The 21,327-nt window shown below is 46.3% G+C and overlaps 1 protein-coding gene and 1 pseudogene across 1 annotated transcript in view; one reads left to right on the top strand and one right to left on the bottom strand.

The window, feature by feature from the left end:
- Positions 1–12,044, bottom strand: part of NKD1 (NKD inhibitor of Wnt signaling pathway 1) — a 103,049-nt gene extending 91,005 nt beyond the window's left edge. The window contains exons 1-2 of the mRNA XM_087728840.1: positions 11,975–12,044; positions 11,503–11,657 (exon numbers count right to left, since the gene is read on the bottom strand). Coding sequence (XP_087584966.1) covers positions 11,503–11,657; positions 11,975–12,020 — 201 coding nt within the window. The 5' untranslated portion in view covers positions 12,021–12,044. The remainder of the gene's footprint in view (positions 1–11,502; positions 11,658–11,974) is intronic.
- Positions 12,045–12,581: 537 nt separating this feature from the next.
- Positions 12,582–13,753, top strand: LOC148042818 (uncharacterized; annotated as a pseudogene).
- Positions 13,754–21,327: the final 7,574 nt, after the last annotated feature.

The raw sequence follows: 21,327 nt of genomic DNA, 5'->3' as shown, positions 1-21,327 counted from the left end.
AATATTTATTCATTTACATATCTCTGTTTTCCCACTGTTGTGCAAACACAATTCCAGCAGCTGCTAACATGTGTAAAATTAAATATATATTATACTCCCTTTCAAATAGCCAACAAAATATTTCTGGTTTTAATTCCATATCTTGCTTTACAATTGCTTCTAACCACTAACTTCTGAATAGCTACTTGGACCGAACTAAGTACTAATTCATAATTTCATATCCGGTCACATGGGTGGCAAGCCACTCCCATCCGGTCACATGGGCGGCAAGCCACTCCTATCCGGTCACAAGGGTGGCAAGCCACTCCCACAAAGGAGGCCACACCCACAGAGTAGGTTCGAACAATTTTTGAAACCCACCACTAATGGAAAGTTACATAAACGCGACTGTGAAGTCACCAGGAACTCAGTCCAACTCCAAGGGAACATTCCCTTTATTTTGCCTTTCTGACTCACCCATGTAATCAATCTCCATTATTACTGTTTACAGTCTGCTCTCACAAGCATTTCATTCTCTTTTGGAAGTGGAGAGCAAACACAAGAACCATTCTGGTAGGCTTGCCAAGATCCAAATTAGGCAGGGAGCCCCATCAGATATGAGCCATCCAGAAAACCCAACCGAAATAAACATAGATCACCCCCTCTTCTTAAGCAGCTCCATCAGGTGAGTCTTCAAACTCAACTCTGCCAAATGTTGCAACACAGCTCACTCCTTGGCGACAATTGAGCCTCCAGCGCAAAACTGCAGAGAAATGCTGAGTGCTCTCTACGCTGTTATGGCTTGGAACCACACTGAACTGTCCCTCTGAGAATAATTGCCACAGAATCCATCTTTCTATTGGATTATTGGGCAATTCAATTAATACCATCCCTGCAATACGACTGAAACCTCAAACACCAGAAAAGGCAATTGAAGATTAAACTAGTTTAAACCCATTTAAAATTTCTCTATCTGTTTCAATGAGGGATAGGATAGGATAGGATAGGATAGGATAGGATAGGATAGGATAGGATAGGATAGGATAGGACAGGACAGGACAGGACAGAATAGAATTATTTATTGACCAAGTGAGATTGGACACACAAAGAATTTGTCTTTGGTGCATAGAGCCGAGGTGGTGCAGTGGTTAAATGCAGCACTGCAGGCTACTTCAGCTGACTGCAGTTCGGCTGTTCAAATCTCACCGGCTCAGGGTTGACTCAGCCTTCCATCCTTCCGAGGTGGGTAAAATGAGGACCCGGATTGTTGTTGGGGGCAATATGCTGACTCTGTAAACCGCTTAGAGAGGGCTGAAAGCCCTATGAAGCGGTATATAAGTCTAACTGCTATTGCTATTGCTATATGCTCTCAGTGTACATAAGGAGAATAAAACACATTCATCAAGAATGAAAAGATACAAGACTTAGCGATAGTCAAGGTTACTAATAAGCTATCAAATTGTACTAGGAAACCAATAAAAACTATACAAATTGAAAGATACAAGCAACACGGTTATAGTCATAAGTGGGGAGAGATAGATACTAGGGAGGAAGAGAAGAGGAATAGTAATGCAGTCTTAGTAAATTATTGATACTGTTGTACGCAGAACGGCAACAAACTTTGCAAAAGCCGAGGCGGCTATCTTCAAACACTCGGGGATTTTTTAAGATTATATACTGTTGCGTTCAAGATACAGCGAGTCCCTAATTTATCAACCACTTAAGTCAGGGATGACCACAATCTTTTTCCCGAGATTGCCGTAGTCATTCCTGTTACACCACAGTGGCCTGGTTTCCAGCATGGCGAAGGAACCGTGTTGCGAAATCAAACGCCTGATTTATTTGCTCATCGGGGTTTGCTTAGGGACATTCGAGATAGATGATAGATAGATAGATAGATAGATAGATAGATAGATAGATAGATAGATAGATAGATAGATAGATAGATAGATAGATAGATGTCAAAGCACCTGGTATGTCCAAATATGGGAGGGAGCATACTGCTTGAATTCAAAGCACCAGGTGCTTTGACATAACACAATCATTTCCTTGGCTTAGCTAGTAAGGGAGGAGAGCTTGTGGCTTAGAGGTTAATATAACTGCCTAATATGTAAAATAGCCCAGGTTCAAATCCCAGTAAGGGTATGGCTAGCTGATGAGAGCTAAATAGCTTGAAATAGATCTATACTAGTCTCCCTTTATTTATCAGCACAAATGCAACACACACACACACACACACACACCTACACACAGAATCCATCATCATCACCACACCAAAGGTCCAAGTAGTCCTCGACTTACTTTTCATCAAGAATGAAAAGGTACAAGATTTAGCGATAGTCAAGGTTACTAATAAGCTATCAAATTGTACTAGGAAACCAATAGAAAAACTATACAAATTGAAAGATACAAGCAACACGGTTATAGTCATAAGTGGGGAGAGATAGATACTAGGGAGGAAGAGAAGAAGAATAGTAATGCAGTCTTAGTAAATTATTGATACTGTTGTACGCAGAACGGCAACAAACTTTGCAAAAGCCGAGACAGCTATCTTCAAACACTCGGGGATGTTTTAAAGATTATATACTGTTGCGTTCAAGATACAGCAAGTCCCTAATTTATCAACCACTTAAGTCAGGGATGACCACAATCCTTTTCCCGAGATTGCCGTAGTCATTCCTGTTACACCACAGTGGCCTGGCTTCCCAGCATGGCGAAGGAACTGTATTGCGAAATCAAACGCCTGATTTATTTGCTCATCGGGGTTTCCTTAGGGACATTCGAGATAGATGATAGATAGATAGATAGATAGATAGATAGATAGATAGATAGATAGATAGATAGATAGATAGATAGATAGATAGATAGATGTCAAAGCACCTGGTATGCCCAAATATGGGAGGGAGCATACTGCTAGAATTCAAAGCACCAGGTGCTTTGACATAACACAATCATTTCCTTGGCTCAGCTAGTAAGGGAGGAGAGCTTGTGGCTTAGAGGTTAACATAACTGCCTAATATGTAAAATAGCCCAGGTTCAAATCCCAGTAAGGGTATGGCTAGCTGATGAGAGCTAAATAGCTTGAAATAGATCTATACTAGTCTCCCTTTATTTATCAGCACAAATGCAACACACACACACACACACACACACAGACCTACACACAGAATCCATCATCATCACCACACCAAAGGTCCAAGTAGTCCTCGACTTACTTTTCATCAAGAATGAAAAGGTACAAGATTTAGCGATAGTCAAGGTTACTAATAAGCTATCAAATTGTACTAGGAAACCAATAAAAAACTATACAAATTGAAAGATACAAGCAACACGGTTATAGTCATAAGTGGGGAGAGATAGATACTAGGGAGGAAGAGAAGAGGAATAGTAATGCAGTCTTAGTAAATTATTGATACTGTTATACGCAGAACGGCAACAAACTTTGCAAAAGCCGAGGCGGCTATCTTCAAACACTCGGGGATTTTTTAAGATTATATACTGTTGCGTTCAAGATACAGCGAGTCCCTAATTTATCAACCACTTAAGTCAGGGATGACCACAATCCTTTTCCCGAGATTGCCGTAGTCATTCCTGTTACACCACAGTGGCCTGGCTTCCCAGCATGGCGAAGGAACCGTGTTGCGAAATCAAACGCCTGATTTATTTTCTCATCAGGGTTTACTTAGGGACATTTGAGATAGTGAATTAAATTAGACATCCCCACCATGGAATGTCTACCAACGTGAAAGCTGGGTTCTCTCAACAAGTTTAGCGACTCCAGAAAGTCCTAGCATCTGTGTTAAGCTTGATTAGAATTAACCTTGGCTAATTCTGGGTTTGTTCGCTTTTTGAGCTTGTCGCTTCGTGGAAACGCAGCCCTTTTAGTGAGTTATACTCATGGTGGATGAGGCAAAACAGTTTGGTGTAAATGCCTAATGGATCATCTCAATCATCCAGATCTGTGGTTGTCGCCAAGATGTCAAGATACAAGAGGCCAACGGACTGTCTTTGTTCTTTTTTTCCCCCTTGAAAATGTTTCGCTTCTCATCCAAGAAGCTTCTTCAGTTCTTGGATGAGAGGCGAGAAATGTTTTCAAGGAAACCATTTCTGAAAAACATCTGGTTTTTCATGAAGACATTTCGCTTCTCCTCCAAGAAGCTTCTTCACTTCTGTTGCATAACTAAATGTCTCTGGAGATTCTTAAACATCCAGATCTGTGGTTGTCTCCAAGATGCTTTTTCAAGAGGCCAACGGACTTTCTTTGTTCTTTTCCCCCCCCCCCTTGAAAATGTTTCGCTTCTCATCCAAGAAGCTTCTTCGGTTCTTGGATGGGAGGCGAAATGTTTTCAAGGAAAAAATATCAAGAAAGGCCAGCTGCCTTTTGAAAAAGCACCTTTGGGGGGCAAGTTTTGGTATAGTGTTAACGCAACCAGGCTTAGAAACCAGGAGACAGTGAATTCTAGTCCTGCCTAATGCACAAATCCAATTGGGTGACCTTGGGCCAATCGCTCTGTGTCAGCTCTAGGGAGCTAAGATAATGGCAAACCATTTCTGAAAAACCTTGCCAAAAAAGGTGCCCACACAGCCAGTTCTTACAGGTTGTGGAGAATCGGTAGTGGAATTTTTGAGTAGTTGGGAGAACTGGCAAACAGGCTGGCCACGCCCATTCTTCTGTAGCCCTGAACAGGGGAATGGAGCTGGAAAGCAGGTTAGTGGGGTGGGGTGGGAATGGGGATTTTGCAGCATCTTTCCCCTGCCAAGCCCACCAAGCCACCCCCACAGAACCAGTAGCAAAAGAAATTGAATCCCGCCACTGACGCGTACGCAAACACACACAGAGAAATCATTGGATTGTCTAGGGGGATTCTCCATCATCCAGGTCATGGTTGACCCAAAGATACTTTTTCAAAAGTCAACTGGACTTTCTTCTTTCTCTTTGAAGACATCTCACTTCTCATCCAAGCTTTTTCCTCCATTCTGAATTGAAGAAGCTTCTTGGATGTGAAGCTAAAGGTCTGAACCGAAGAAGCTTCTGGATTCCTAAGCTCATAGACTCTTAGGAAAGAACAATCCTTCCGGAGATTCATTTAAATGATACGCAATAATTGGATGATTACCACTGGAATTTAAATGGGTATGCAAAACGATCTGGGTCTCCCCAGATCCAACCCAACATCTTAAAACTACTAAAGCCACACTGCCTCTTCCGTAAATAATCCGCAACTGAACAGTTTGGCAAAGAACCAAATGTCCACATTGTCTGAATGAAAGTGACGGCTCTGCAATTTTGCATATATAGCCGAATGGGTCCTAGTGTCCTTAAAGTTATCAGATAAGATATAGACAGATACTGTAGATAGATGATAGATAGATAGATAGATAGATAGATAGATAGATAGATAGATAGATAGATAGATAGATAGATAGATAGATAGATAGATAGATAGATAGATTGATTATATATATATATATATATATATATATATATATATATATATATATATAGAGAGAGAGAGAGAGAGAGAGAGAGAGAGAGAGAGAGAGAGAGAGAGATGATAGATATAGATATAGATATAGATATAGATAGATAGATAGATAGATAGATAGATAGATAGATAGATAGATATAGATAGATGATAGATAGATAGATAGATAGATAGATAGATAGATAGATAGATAGATAGATAGATAGATAGATAGATGATAGAGAGATGATAGAGAGATGATAGATAGATAGATAGATAGATAGATAGATAGATAGATAGATAGATAGATAGATAGATAGATAGATAGATAGATAGATGATAGAGAGATAGATGATAGAGAGATGATAGATAGATAGATAGATAGATAGATAGATAGATAGATAGATAGATAGATGATAGATAGATAGATAGATAGATAGATAGATAGATAGATAGATAGATAGATAGATAGATAGATGTCAAAGCACCTGGTATGCCCAAATATGGGAGGAAGCATACTGCTAGAAATTCAAAGCACCAGGTGCTTTGACATAACACTTAATCATTTCCTTGGCTCAGCTAGTAAGTGAGGAGAGCTTGTGGCTTAGAGGTTAATATAACTGCCTAATATGTAAAAACAGCCCAGGTTTGAATCCCAGTAAGGGTATGGCTAGCTGATGAGAGCTAAATAGCTTGAAATAGATCTATACTAGTCTCCCTTTATTTATTTATCAGCACAAATGACACACACACACACACACACACTCCATCATCATCACCACACCAAAGGTCCAAGTAGTCCTCGACTTACAACCACAACCGAGCCCCAAATTTCCATCATTAAGTGAGACATGTTACATGAGCTTTGCCCCAAGTTGCTACCTTTCTTGTCCCAGTTGTTAAGCGAATCACTGCAGCTGTTACATTAGTAGCTGTTAAGTGGATCTGGCTTCCCCATTGATTTTGCAAAGGTGGCAAAAGGGAATCATATGACCTTGGCACACAGGAATGGTCATAAGTACGAACCCGTTGCCAAGCATCCGGATTTTGATCGCATGATCACCAGGATGCTAGATTGGTCATATCTGTGAAAAATGGTCCTAATTCACTTTATCAGTGCCGTTGTAATTCTGAACGGTCGTTAAATGAACTGTTGTAAGTCGAGAACCACCTGCCTGTACTTATGCTCTTAACAAGGTGAAATGGACTTAAGCTAAGCAGCTGCATAATGTATGCCTGATGACATCAGCACCATGTAAATGAGCCCATCTGCATAATTCATCTCATTTGCATGATGACATCACAAGGCACGGAATGTCACTACTCCCCCCCTCCCTGATGACATCAGCACCATGTAAATGAGCCCATCTGCATAATTCATTTCATTTGCATGATGTTGAATGAATGTTGAATGTTGATTTTATTTATATGCTGCCCTTTTCCCCCGAAGGGGACTCAGGGCGGCTCACAACTTAAACCAGGGAAAGGGGGATACAGACAAATTAAAAACGACACAAAACAATGCATGATTTAAAACGCACAACAGTCATACCATTCGAGACGGGGGCAACGGTTCCTTAGCCCCAGGCCTGTCGGAACAGCCAGGTTTTAAGGGCTTTGCGGAAGGCCTGGAGGGTGGTGAGGGTTCGAATCTCCACGGGGAGTTCGTTCCAGAGGGTCGGAGCAGCCACAGAGAAGGCTCTCCTCCGGGTCGTCGCCAGTCGACATTGGCCGGCGGATGGAATTCGGAGGAGGCCTAATCTGTGGGATCTAATCGGTCTAGTGGAGGTAATTGGCAGCAGGCAGTCTCTCAAGTACCCAGGTCCAATACCATGAAGGGCTTTATAAGTGACAACTAGCGCCTTGAAGCGTATCCGGAGACCAATAGGCAGCCAGTGCAGCTCACGGAGGATAGGTGTTACGTGGGTGAAACCAAGGTGCACCCACGATCGCTCGCGCAGCTGCAATCTGGACAAGCTGGAGTCGCCGAATGCTCTTCAAGGGCTGCCCCATGTAGAGCACGTTGCAGTAGTCCAGTCTAGAGGTCACAAGGGCGCGAGTGACTGTTGTGAGGGCCTCCCGGTTCAGGTAGGGACGCAACTGGTGCACCAGGCGAACCTGGGCAAATGCCCCCCTGTCACAGCTGACAAGTGATGTTCAAAAGTCAGCTGTGGGGTCCAGGAGGACTCCCAAATTGCGAACCCTGTCTGAGGGGCGTACTGTTTGACCCCCAGCCTGAGAGATGGAACACTTGGCCAATTAGTAGGAGGGAAAACACTGATGACATCACAAGGCACGGAATGTCACTACTCCCCCCCCCTCCCCAAAAATAAGAGACTCATGCGTGCATATGCTTTATTTAAATTTCAAATGCCAGGGGAATCTCTTATGGTCGGCCACAGGATGTGCTCAGTGTTAGAATCAGCAGTCTCCAGATGACCAGAAAGCTTGGGGAAGCATGGTTATCAGCTGCAAATAATAAAATATCAGCTTTTTTTAAACAAAATAGACATAAAGCCAGAAACTTGGAGGGACATCTCTGAAGTTGCTTTAAAATCCCCGTTTGCCATGTATGCACGCATTTTAGGGAGGGCGGAGAATGAAAGCCCCCACGTCTCAGCCAAAGGAGAAGACCAAATTATAACCCTTCAATTAATCAGGGTACAAACAAAACATTAATCTTCACTACGCCAAAACCCAGCAGACTTTCTTAAAAAGCATACGCACACACAAAAAAAACCTTACAGCAAGGGTGGGAAATATGTAGCCTTCCAGATGTTTATTGAACTTCAATTCCCGAACAGGCCCAGGCAACCGCCAATCAAAAAAAAAAAGGAGGATGACAGAACCTTTGGCAACATCTGGATGGCAACCGCTTCCCCATCTTGACATGAGGCCAAGGGTGCCTCCAATTTTTTTTTCAAATCTTTCCCCTCTTTTCTAACTTTCTTAGAAGCATGGGGGGGGGGAGCCAAGTAAATTCCAGATGTTCAGGAAAACACATTTTATATATATATATATATATATATATATATATATATATATATGTATGTAGGTAGGTAGGTAGGTAGGTAGGTAGGTAGGTAGGTAGGTAGGTAGTAGGTAGGTAGGTTAGGTAAGGTAGGTAGTAGAGATAGAGATAGAGATAGAGATAGAGATAGAGAGATATAGATATAGATATAGATATAGATATAGATATAGATATAGATATAGATATAGATATAGATATAGATATAGATATAGATATAGATATAGATGATAGATATAGATAGATATAGATAGATATAGATAGATATAGATAGATATAGAGATAGATATAGATATAGATATAGATATAGAGAGATAGAGATAGAGATAGATAGATATAGAGATAGATAGATAGAGATAGAGATAGAGATAGAGATAGAGATAGAGATAGAGATAGAGATAGAGATAGAGATATAGATGAAGATATAGATAGATATAGATAGATATAGATAGATATAGATAGATATAGAGATAGATATAATATAGAAGATAGATATAGAGAGATAGAGATAGAGATAGATAGAATAGAGATAGATAGATAGAGATAGAGATAGAGATAGAGATAGAGATAGATAGAATAGATAGATAGATAGATAGATAGATAGATAGATAGATAGATAGATAGATAGATAGAGATAGAGATAGAGATAGAGATAGAGATAGAGGATAGAGATAGAGATAGAGATAGAGATAGAGATGAGATAGAGATAGAGATAGAGATAGAGATAGAGATAGAGATAGAGATTATATATTTTGCAAATTGGGGAGATTCAAACCGCTACCTGCCTGGTAAACACGGGGGTCGCATTTTTCACAGCACATTTTGACATATTTACTCACGAAGTAGTAAAAGCATTTTGCAAACTTCTAGCGGGATCAACGCAAGGTCCTTAACATTGCAGGCCTAACAACAGTTTGTATAAAACAAACCATTTTTGCCACTGTTGTGATAACAATTCTACGCCAGCCTTCTCCAACGTGATATCCACTGTTGTGGATTAAGCTCTCTTCATCCTCAGCCGCATGTAACTGGAAATGATGGGAACTGGATCCAAGGTACAAGAAGTCCTTAACTTGCAACAGTTCATTTAATCACTGTTCAAAGTTACGACAATGAAGTGACACAACCATTTTAAACCCTTTATGACCATTGCAGCATCTGCTTAGTCATGGGATCAAAGTTTAGACAGCCTGGTAACCGATTCATATTTATGACAGTCGCAACGAGACATATGCGATCCCTTCTTGCGACCTTCTGACCAGCAAAGTCAAGGGGGAGTCACTTAACAATGGTGGGACTAACTTAACAACCGCAGGGATTCGCTTAAGCCACTTTTTTTTGCAAGGAAAGTCGTAAAATCGGGCAAAACCCACTTAACGTCTGCCTCACTCAGCCGCAGGGTCCAATTGCGGTCGTAAGTGGAGGATGGCCTGTAAACCGAGGACAGAATCCAGAAAGGTGAGGATAAAGACTCCTGGGATAGAAAGGGTAGCCTCAACTGGGGGCTGCATTCACAAGCCACTTTCAATTCAGCATCGTGGGTTCAACCCCAGGCTGCCCTTGTTCGTGGGAACTCGGCCTTCAACACGGTTTACAAGCCAGCATGTTTTTTTCAATCGCACTGCAGGCCGAGACGAAGCCAGCAAATTATGAATAAGCAGATCCATGCGCGGCTCAGCGCAACATCTGGAAGATCAGAGACCTCTTCCCTTTCCATTCCCCTTTGCAGGGGCCCATCCAGAAGTCCCGGCCAAAGAAGACAACGCAACTAGCCACCTCCAAACACCCTGGGAAGATTCCAGAGCCTTTCGGCAGCCAAGCCACAAGGGAGGGACCCAAGGGGGCATCACAGAACAAGCCACAATAGGGAAAGGCAACCTGGAAGCCCTCCAGATGCCTTCTATCCCGATCTCCTGGACTGGGGACCTTATTCTCCGGGGCTAAACTAGAGCAGGGGTCAGCAACCTTAAACACTCAAAGAGCCACAAAGGTCCTAACCGGAAGCCCCCCCTCCTCCCCGTTCAATTCCAGAGCCGACTGGAAGTCCGGCTCCCCCCACCATAGAGTCTCCTCCTATCCCGGCGTCCTTTTTCCTCTACCTGTCCTAACTGAAAGCCTTATCAATTGTGGATCCGACCAGTGACAGGGAGCCACAGCAGAGGGATGAAAGAGCCACGTGCGGCTCCTGAGCTGCAGGCTGCTGACCCCTGGATTGGAGGAACTGAATTCAACACCTTAGGAAAGGCATCCTTTAGGCAACCCCTCGGTTGAGGATTTTAACAAGGAGCAGCAGCTCAGTGGAAACCAGCGTCCCTTTTCTAGGATGATGGGAGTTGTAGTTCCCATCATGGGAGGGTACCAAACTTTAATAAGGAGCATCAGCTCATAGGAAACCATCTTCCCCTGTCTAGGATGATGGGAGTTGTAGTTCCCATTATGGGGAGGTACCAAACTTTACTAAGGAGCAGCAGCTCATAGGAAACCATCTTCCCCTGTCTAGGATGATGGGAGTTGTAGTTCCCATTATGGGGAGGTACCAAACTTTACTAAGGAGCAGCAGCTCATAGGAAACTATCTTCCCCTGTCTAGGATGATGGGAGATGTAGTTCCCATCGTGGGAGGGTGGCAGAGTAGGGGAAAGGCAGGAAAGAATTACTGGAGGCAGTTGAGGGTACAAACAGGGTGGGCACCAGCTAAGATATATAACTCCCCCTCTCTCGAAGCCCAGCAAAAGTAAGGCGGATTCCAGCGTGTTCTCCCCTCCCCCAATTCAGGGACCCTCCCTCTGCCTCCCACATTCACAAAGAGCCAGGAGCCCCGCAGGGCAAGGCACTTTGGCCAAAGCCCCCCAGGCGTCCCACACCTCCTCCCCCACCCCCGGCGAAAGGAAGGAGAAAGAGAAAAAAGCGCCCCCTTCTTTTCTCTCCAACGCGCCCTAACGACCCCCCGGCCGAGCCATTGGCAAGCGGGCGCCCGCGGTTCGTTCCGCTCCCACCGAGCCCGGACCGAGCGGGGGAAAGCAAGACTCACCCTGGAGCCGGAGGGGCACTTGCCAAACGCCCGGTGAGGGCAGCCTTGCGGGATCCCGAAGCCGCCGTCGCCGTCACCCCCGGAGCCTTTGGGGTTCGTCGGCCATTCCTCCAACCCTTTCCGGGCCAGAGAAGCGTTCACGGCGAAGCTATCACCTGGAGGAGCAGAGCAAAGGGAGGGAGGAGGAGTGGGTGGGGGGGAAGCCCCTTCTCCCGTGACCCCCCTTCCTCTTCAAGCGCCCTCCCCACCGCCCCTCCCCAGCCTCCCTCCACCGGGGGGGGGAATGCGGGCAGAAGCCCCGGGACCGGCCACCCACTCAGGAAAGCGGCGCGCAAACTTTTCCATCCCCCTCCCCAGTAACCGCTTGGGGGGTGAGGCGGACGCGCTCCCAGCCCCTGGCCGGGAAAAGTTGGGGAGGGTCCGAAACCCGAGAGAGAGAGAGGAACCCCCCTCCCCAGCACGCCCCTCTTACCTTCGGGGTTCTCTCGAGGTTTGCAAGCGGCAGCTAGCGGGGGCATCAGCAGAGGGAGAATCGGGTTAGAAGAAGGAGGAGAAGGAGAAGAGGAAGGAGAAGGAGAAGGAGAAGAAGGAGAAAAAGAAGAGAAGGAGAAAAAGAAGAGAAGGAGAAGGAAAAGAGGAGGAGAAGGAAAAGAGGAGGAGAAGGAGAGGAGGAGAAGGAGAAGAAGGAGAAAAAGAAGAGGAGAAAAAGAAGAGAAGGAGAAAAAGAAGAGAAGGAGAAGGAAAAGAGGAGGAGAAGGAGAAGAAGGAGAAAAAGAAGAGAAGGAGAAAAAGAAGAGGAGAAAAAGAAGAGAAGGAGAAGTAAAAGAGGAGGAGAAGGAGAGGAGGAGAAGGAGAGGAGGAGAAGGAGAAGGAAAAGGAGGAGAAAAAAACGACAGTTAGATCTCAACCGCGGCTTAGTTTCTCCAGGACTCGTTCAGCGACACCTCCCCCCCCCCTGCGCCGCCCCATATCTCCCCGGCAGGCCCTCCAGTCCGGCCGTGGGACACCCCCTTCCCCCGCTTTTCCACCCACCCACCCCCGGCCCACGCAGCCCACCCTGTCCCCCCCCCCTTCCCCGCCGCAACTTTGCAACTCTCACCCACCATGCTTGGAGTGAAGTTTGCCCATCGCTCTGCCCGGCTCTGCGCCCGCGATGGCATTGGAGAGCGTTTACGGCCGGCGCTGGGGGTGGTGGTGGTTGGAGGGGGGGGGCGTCCCGCCTTCTCGCTCCCTCCGCCCCGGCGATTTGGGGGAGAGAGAGGGGGGAGGGGTCCCCCTAAGTCAGGCAGCGGGGAAGCTGGTTTGCAGCCGGCGGCTCCTTCTCCTTCTCCTCCTTTTCCTTGCCCCGTTTTAGCAATCCACGTGCTGCCTTGCTCGCCCTCCGGGGCTTACTCGCGAGGAGGGGGCAAGAAGGCGAAGGGGCTGGGGAAGGGCTGGCGAGCGGCGGCCGCTTCTTCTATCCGGCGGCGGTGGCGGGAGCAGCACGGAGACCGGAGCGCTCAGGCGGAGGCACAGCAGAAGCAGCTGCGCGTCTGTCTCTCTCTCTCTCCCTTCTTTCTATTCCTCTCTCCCCCACTCTCCTGCTATTCGACTCACTCTCTCTACCTTCCCTCTCTCTCTTCTGCCACTCCAGTCTCTCTCTCTCTCTTCTTTCTTTCCTTCTGTCCCTCCCTTTTTCCGAACACTCGTCTCTCTCTCCCTCCTTTTTTTCTTTCTATCCCTCTCTCCCTCTCTCTCCTGCTATTCGACTCTCTCTTCCTTCCCTCTCTCTCTCTCTCCTGCCACTCTCTCTTCTCTTTCCCTGTCCCTCCCTCTCTACTAACACTCGTCTTTCTCTCTCTCCTTTCTATTCCTCTCTCCTGCTACAGTATTCGACTCTCTCCTACCACTCAAGTCTCTTTCTCTCTTCTTTCTATCCCTCTCTGCTCTTTCTCCCTCTCTCGCCACTCCAGTCTCTCTCTTCTTTCTGTTCCTCTCTCCTGCTATTCGAATCTCTCTCTCTCTCTCTCTCTCTCTCTCTCTCCCTTCGCTCTCCCCCCCCCCGGTCTTTTCCCCCCTTCCCTTCCCAAAGAGAGAGGCGGTTACGAAAGACTTTCCCGCATCCACCAGGGGCCGTGATTGACACCTCATGGAGATTAGACCACTTGCAGGCAACCTCTGGATGCCGATTGGAGGCGGGCGGCACATGAAAGGGCTTTTTGGAGTCTCCAAAAAAAAAAAAAAAAAAAAGGCAGCCACCCAGCCCTGCTGAAATAAAAGGAGCGGCGGCGGCTTTGAGGTATTTCATTTCCAGCCAGGCGCAGGCAGCAGAACCCAGAGCCACGGAGGAAGGAAGGGAGGAAGGCAGCAGGCGGGCAGGGAGGGAGGGAGGGAGGGAAGCAGGCGCGCCGGCTCGCCGCCCGCCCGCCTGCGCTGGAGACAGCGGGGTTTTCTCCTCCTTTTCGTCTTCTTCTCCCCGCTCCCCCCCCCCCACACATCTGCGAGTGGGGCTCGAGCGAAGGTTGCTCTTTGGCCCGCTGGGCTGGCTTGGAAACTTGCCCCCACTCCCCTCGCCATGCGCACCCCGCAAGGGCTAAGCAAAGGGATCCTGCGCGCGGTCGTGGGAATGCGTCTTCTCCGCTCTCTTTGCCCGCCTCTTCGGGCTCCCCTGGCAGATTTTTAACAGGTTAAGAGAGTTGGAAAGGGCCTTGGAGGTCATCTAGTCCCACCCTCCTGGCCAAGCAGGAGACCCTGATAGATGGCAGTCCAGTCTCTTCTTGGAAGGCTCCAGTAATGAAACTCCCACAACTTCCGAAGGCAACTTCTGTTCCATCCGGTTGATTGTTCTCCCTGTTCTTATTTCCAGGTTAAATCTCTCCTTGTTCAGTTTCCATCCATTCTTCCTTGTCTGGCCTTCAGGTGGTTTGGAAAATAGCTTGACCCCCTTCCTCTCTGGGGCAGCCCCTCAAATATTGGAATACTGCTATCCTGTCTCCCCTGGTGCTTCTCTTCACTAGTCTAGCCATGCCCAGTTCCTGTAGCTGGGCATGGCTACTCCTGTAATCCAGTTTGGGTTCTTCATACTATATATTTGGAGAAAGGGGGAAAATTCTCTAGACTTCCAAAATATGTGGAGTCCCGGTTCCTTGAAAGCATGCAGAGTTTGTAAGACAAAACCCTGGGTCTAAAATTTCCCAATATCATGGCTTCTAACTCTGGGACTCGAACTCTATCCCAGGGTTTATAAATCACGAGGGTTGGGCTGGCGGATAAAGCTAAGTCATTCCTTTGCAGCATGGCATCCACCTTGATTAGATTCAGGCTGGATAAACCATGGTTTACAACTAAGTTGGATTTATCCAACGCACCAAAGAAAGAAATTGGGTTACAGCTTAGCCGAATATGCAGGACCAGAAAACTGTAGGTCTAGCACAGGGGTTCGGCAACCTGTGGCTCCGGAGCCGCACGTGGCTCTTTTATCCCTCTGCTGCAGCTCCCTATATCTGGTCGGCTCCACAACTTTCGGTTAGGACAGGTAGAGGAAAAAGGACGCAACGCTAGGAGGAGACTCTCTGGTGGGGGAACCGGACATCCGGTTGACTCCATAATTGAATTGGGAGGGGGGGCTTCTGGTTAGGATCTTTGTGGCTCTTTGAGTATTTAAGGTTGCAGACCCCTGGTCTAGCATCACTGTACAGGTAAGACCTCAACAACCATTCATTTAGTGATGATCAGAGTTACAGTAGCCTTGAAATAAAGGGGTTTACAACCACTTGCAACCATCGCAACATCTCCAAAGTCACAAGAAGAAAATTCAAGCACTTGGCAACTGGCATTGATTGGATAAAATGACAATAGAACTATTTGAGAGAGAGAGAGAGAGAGAGAGAGAGAGAGAGAGAAAGGGAAACACTGAGCTTGTCAACTGGAAAGCTGACAGCCTGCCCACCTAGCAGTTCGAAAGCATGCAAGTGAGAGTAGATAAATAGGTACCACTTCAGTGGGAAAGTAACAGTGTTCCCTGCAACTTGATGTATGGTCATGCTGGTCACATGACCAGAGAAAAGTGTCTTCAGAGAACATCGACTTCCTTGGCCAAGAAACAGAGATGAGCACCATCCCCTAGAATTGGATACCACTGGACAAAGGGAAATCTTTACCTTTTATCAGATAAACTAGATCATCTGTGCCTTATTGGGTCATCGTGAGAGAGAGAGAGAGAGAGAGATAGACAGAGAGACAGAGAGGGAGACAGACAGAGACAGACGGTCTCTCAAGTACCTGGGTACTTGAGAGACCGCCTGCTGCCAATTACCTCCACTAGACCGATTAGATCCCACAGATTAGGCCTCCTCCGAATTCCATCCACCGGCCAGTGTCGACTGGCGACTACCCGGGGGAGAGCCTTCTCTGTGGCTGCTCCGACCCTCTGGAACGAACTCCCCGTGGAGATTCGAACCCTCACCACCCTCCGGGCCTTCCGCAAAGCCCTTAAAACCTGGCTGTTCCGACAGGCCTGGGGCTAAGGAACCGTTGCCCCCGTCTCGAATGGTATGACTGTTGTGTGTTTTAAATCATGCATTGTTTTGTGTCGTTTTTAATTTTGTCTGTATCCCCCCTTCCCTGGTTTGAGTTGTGAGCCGCCCTGAGTCCCCTTCGGGGGAAAAGGGCGGCATATAAATAAAATAAACATTCAAACATTCAAAGTCACCCAGCTGGCTTTCCTGCTTAAGGTAGAACCTGAACTCATGGTAAGTTCATAGGTTCTTACTAAGGGCCCCTTCCGTTCCAATTCTTCTTCCATTGGCCTGACAGGTTGCTCCAGACCGCTTAAAAAGCTTTTGTCACAGGCGCACAAATACAGAGATTTACACAAAATCCCGGTGCACCGCACACCTCCCCTGCTGTCACAAGCGCCAGTCGAATGACCTAGTTAGGATTGTATCAATCCTTTGTCATAGTTCTGGATCTCCTTTTTTTTTTTGTACTCCCTTTTGTACAAAGAGAGTACAAACCACCAATACAATTGCGCGCCCCCCCCCAAAAAAAGGCATCGTTCCTTGCTAAGAGGGTGTATGCATATGTGCTTCCTGCTAAGTCGCAATGGGTTTGGTAGAGCATTGTGCGAATCGATTGTGCTTTGAAGAAACAAATCAAGGTTCCACCACAAATCCGCAGTAGACTAAAGCGCGCTCGACGAAAGCGCGTACGTGACGTCATCACAGCGCGACGAAAATGGCACGCTGTGAGCGGTAAATTTAAAATTAACGTGAAAACCTTACCCTAACCCCCCCAAACCTAACCCTAAACCTAACTCTAAGCCTAACCCTTAACCTAACCCTAAACCTAACCCTTAATCTAACGCTAAACCTAACGCTAACCCTTAACCTAACCCTAAACCTAACCCTAACGCTTAACGTAACCCTAAACCTAACCCTAAACCAACCTAACCCTAAACCTAACCCTTACCTTTATGTGAATCGGCTTGCTTTAATTTTATTTTAATTTTATTTATTTATAATTTTATTTGTCGCGCTGCTGATGATGTCACGTACGCGCTTTGATCGGGCGCGCTTTAGTGGACCGTGGTTTTGACAGGTCACACAAATCAAAGGCTCTGATTGTGTAGCTTTCACCAATTTCAGCATCCTTCAGGAAGGCAGGCGGGACTTCCAAAATCAGAAAGTCTTAGCAGCGGCCATATATATCCGGAGGACACCCTTGGCTGAGTGTATTCTGTCAGTCCTGCGAATCGAGGTTTATTCCATACATTCGGTTTGGCCAGCTCACCTGAATCCAACCGGTTTTAGTTCCTCTCCGAATCTCTTGCGTGCGCATAACGCTAGTGTGGCATCTTAAAGAGCGGTGGCTCAGTGGCTAAGACGCTGAGCTGCTCGATCAGAGAGGTCGGAAGTTTGGCGGTTCGAATCCCTAGTGCTACACAATGGAGTGAGCTCCCGTTACTTGTCCCGGCTTCTGCCAACCTAGCAGTTCGAAAGCATGTAAAAATGCAAGGAGAAAAATGGGGACCACCTTTAGTGGGAAGGTAACAGTGTTTTGTGCGCCTTTGGCATTTAGTCATGCCGGCCACATGACCACGGAGACGTCTTCGGACAGCGCTGGCTCTTCGGCTTTGAAACAGAGTTGAGCACTGCCCCCTAGCGTCGGCAACGACTAGCACATCTGTGCGAGGGGAACCTTTACCTTAAAGAGCGATCAATTTTATATTCACATTAGTCTTCATTGATAAAGTGCCAGTTTGGTCTGGTGGAAGAGGCAGCAGGCTAGAAACCCAAGAAATTGTGAATTCTAGTTCCACCTTAATCATGAAAGCTGGCTGGGTGACTCTGAACCATTCAGTAGGAGACTGTGAATTCTAGTTCCGCCTTAGTCGTGAAAGTTGGCTGGGTGACTGGACCACTCACTAGGAGGCTGTGAATTCTAGTCCAGCCTTAATCATGAAAGCTGGCTGGGTGACTGGACCAATCACTAGGAGGCTGTGAATTCTAGTCCAGCCTTAGGCATGAAAGCTGGCTGGGTGCCTCTGAACCAATCAGTAGGAGACTGTGAATTCTAGTTCCACCTTAGTCATGAATGTTGGCTGGGTGACTAGACCAATCACTAGGAGGCTGTGAATTCTAGTCCAGCCTTAGGCATGAAAGCTGGCTGGGTGACTAGACCAATCACTAGGAGGCTGTGAATTCTAGTCCAGCCTTAGGCATGAAAGCTGGCTGGGTGACTAGACCACTCACTAGGAGACTGTGAATTCTAGTCCAGCCTTAGGCATGAAAGCTGGCTGGGTGACTCTGAACCAATCAGTAGGAGACTGTGAATTCTAGTTCCACCTTAGTCGTGAAAGCTGGCTGGGTGACTAGACCACTCACTAGGAGACTGTGAATTCTAGTCCAGCCTTAGGCATGAAAGCTGGCTGGGTGACTCTGAACCAATCAGTAGGAGACTGTGAATTCTAGTTCCACCTTAGTCGTGAATGCTGGCTGGGTGACTAGACCAATCACTAGGAGGCTGTGAATTCTAGTCCAGCCTTAGGCATGAAAGCTGGCTGGGTGACTCTGAACCAATCAGTAGGAGGCTGTGAATTCTAGTCCAGCCTTAGTCATGAAAGCTGGCAGGGTGCCTCTGAACCAATCAGTAGGAGGCTGTGAATTCTAGTTCCACCTTAGTCGTGAATGCTGGCTGGGTGACCTTGAGCCAATCACTAGGAGCTCATGAATTCTAGTCTTGCCTCAGATCCTCCACTTTCCAAAAAACATTAGGAAGAAAAAATTATAATCATTTTCATCGATCAGGATGGGGATATAATCCATTTAAGTTTGTTGGTAATCAACCTTGCTATTTTTTCCAATGCCACAAAATTCTGTCCCGTCCCAAGAGAAACCCTCATTTTACATACCTAAGTAGGTGCCTTTTTCGGAAAACAGTGAATGCATCTGCAAGCAGCAGATTTAATAAGAGATAAACCTAAACCAAAATATAAGTAACTCAGACACAAACACGGAGTGGGGGTGTGAGTAAATATATACATATATCACCCTCTCTTTCATCATCACAGTGGCCTAAAAGAGCGAGGCATAAAAATAACCTGAGTTTAACCTGAGCACAAACTGGCAATTTTTGACTCAAACCGAGCAGGAGCTAAATACTCTCTCTGTCAACATTATATTGAATAAATGCACAGTAGTCCGGCCGAGGAACGTATCTGGGGAGGAGAAGCTAAGACCTGCCAAAACATAGCAGAAGAAATGCAGTTCCCCATCCTGTTACAGAAATCAAGTCTTAGATCATTTAACTTCAAAGCAAATGCCATATTCGCTGTGACCCGACAAATGCACGCACGACAAAACTGCGACGCTAAAACCGCAATGTCATCAACGCGCCGACAACAGCGCGCCAACAGAGGCGTGATTTAAGTTAAGGTCAGGGTTAGGGTTAGGGTTAGGTTCACAGCGCTCACTAAGTGGTTTACAAATATCAGCCTATTGCCCCCAACAACTTTACCAACCTTGGAAGGATGGAAAGCTGAGTCAACCTTGAGCAGGTGAGAGTCGAACTGCTGGCAGTCGGCAGAATTAGCCTGCAATACCACATTCTAACCACTGCGCCACCAGAGTTCACTAAGGCAGGACTAGAACTCACCACATCCTGGTTTCTAGCCCGGTGCCTTCGGAAAGTCTCTTTAAAGGGAAATTACTCTGCAATATTTTAAATTTAGTATCTACCAACCCTCCCATGAATGGACAAAGGCAGGTTGAGGCTGAACATGCCAATTTTCCAGCACTATGTAAATCTGAAATGTTTGAGATCTGGAACACCCCTGGAGCCAGAAGCAAAATCATGACCTCATATGCAGTCAAGTGCTCCCAATTTTAAGAGTCTCTTTGCAGCCCTCCAAGCCAAGGAACACAACAGTTGTGTTTGCTTTCCACCACAAGAAATCCTGCAATTCCCTCCTTGATGCCTGGGAGTTTGGGCCTCCTGTCAATCTTCCTCTGGTCCTTTTCCTTCGCAGTGAACAAAGCTAGATGTCTTGTCTCTTGGGGGTTTGGGGGAGGGCACAGCAAAAGAAATATTTGGAACTGAAAACCCGCAGAGGTTGTGTTGTGGCCCGGCAGGAGCCGTTGGGGCTGCCGCCAGACTCCGAGAGTGAGGGGTCTTATGAGTCGGCCCTGGAGGAGGTGGAGGACCCTGGACAGGGTGCCGACTCAAGCAGGACGAGGAGAGACTGGTTGGTCACCAGGTGGAGGCGGAACCTTGGATCAGAAGGAGTGTTCAGGAAAACACTTGTGAGTTGTTCTGGGATGCACGCCGTCGAAGGGCTACTCGGCGGAAGAAACAACGGCGTAATTATTAGGAGATGATTGCGCTTAGCTGATTCTTATTAAGATACTCTCCTGATTATAAAAGAGACTGCTTGTGCCACGCCCTTCTTGCAGAAGTCAACATTCACGACTCAGAGAAACCAACTTGGATAAGTGGTAAATCAGAATTTAAAAACCTACTTACCCACATATATGTCGTGGCTGTCTTCAATAAGTATTTGAACTGAGGAAGCTTCCTGGATATGAAACGTCTTCAAGAAGAAACCAAGAATGTCCAATTGCCTTTGGAAAATGCACCTCTGAGAAAAACATAGATGACTGAGAATCTGCATGGACAATTCAACAAGAGGTAGGATCAATGTATCCCCATCCCAGTCTAATCTAAAGGCATGTTGAAAACGTAAGTTTTCCATCACGGCCCTAAACCATTTCAGACAAATGCTTGTCCAGTGTCTTCTTAAAACCCTCCAGTTGTTAGAGCATGCACAACCTCTGGAGGCCAGCTGTCCTACTGGTTAATTGTTCTCACTGTCAGGAAATTTCTCCATAGTTCTAAGTTGCTTCTCTCCTTGGTTAGTTTTCATCCGTTGCTTCTTGTTCTACCCTCAGGTGCTTTGGAGAATAGGTTGACCTTCTCTTCTTGGGGGCAGCCCCTATGATATTGGAACACTGCTATCATGTCCCCCCTCTAGTCCTTCTTTTCATTAAACATTAAACAAAGTCAACGTCAGTAGGATGAAGACAAAAATTATAAGCCATGCACATCAAAAGCAGGTAGAACTTCAATCCATACCAGGTGCAAAACAACTTCAAGCCATAAGAACCCAACCCTATTCTTCCGTTTGCATCTGGCAACACCTTATATTTAACTTGTGGAGGTTTTTTTCCACTCGCCATACAACCTCCGATACTATTCATCCGTCACTCAATAAATGGTGCATCGGTTGTCAAAACAAGCATCATTTCAAAACGAAACCATCAATCTTGGGAAGATGTTCATTTTTATCCC

The sequence above is a fragment of the Thamnophis sirtalis genome, unplaced genomic scaffold, assembly GCF_051295495.1.
Source record: "Thamnophis sirtalis isolate CommonGarterSnake01/CBP01778 unplaced genomic scaffold, rThaSir2_p1.2 scaffold_14, whole genome shotgun sequence".
Classification (NCBI taxonomy): domain Eukaryota; kingdom Metazoa; phylum Chordata; class Lepidosauria; order Squamata; family Natricidae; genus Thamnophis; species Thamnophis sirtalis.
The sequence above is the reverse complement of the archived record's forward strand: the minus strand, read 5'-3'. Positions and strand labels throughout refer to the sequence as shown.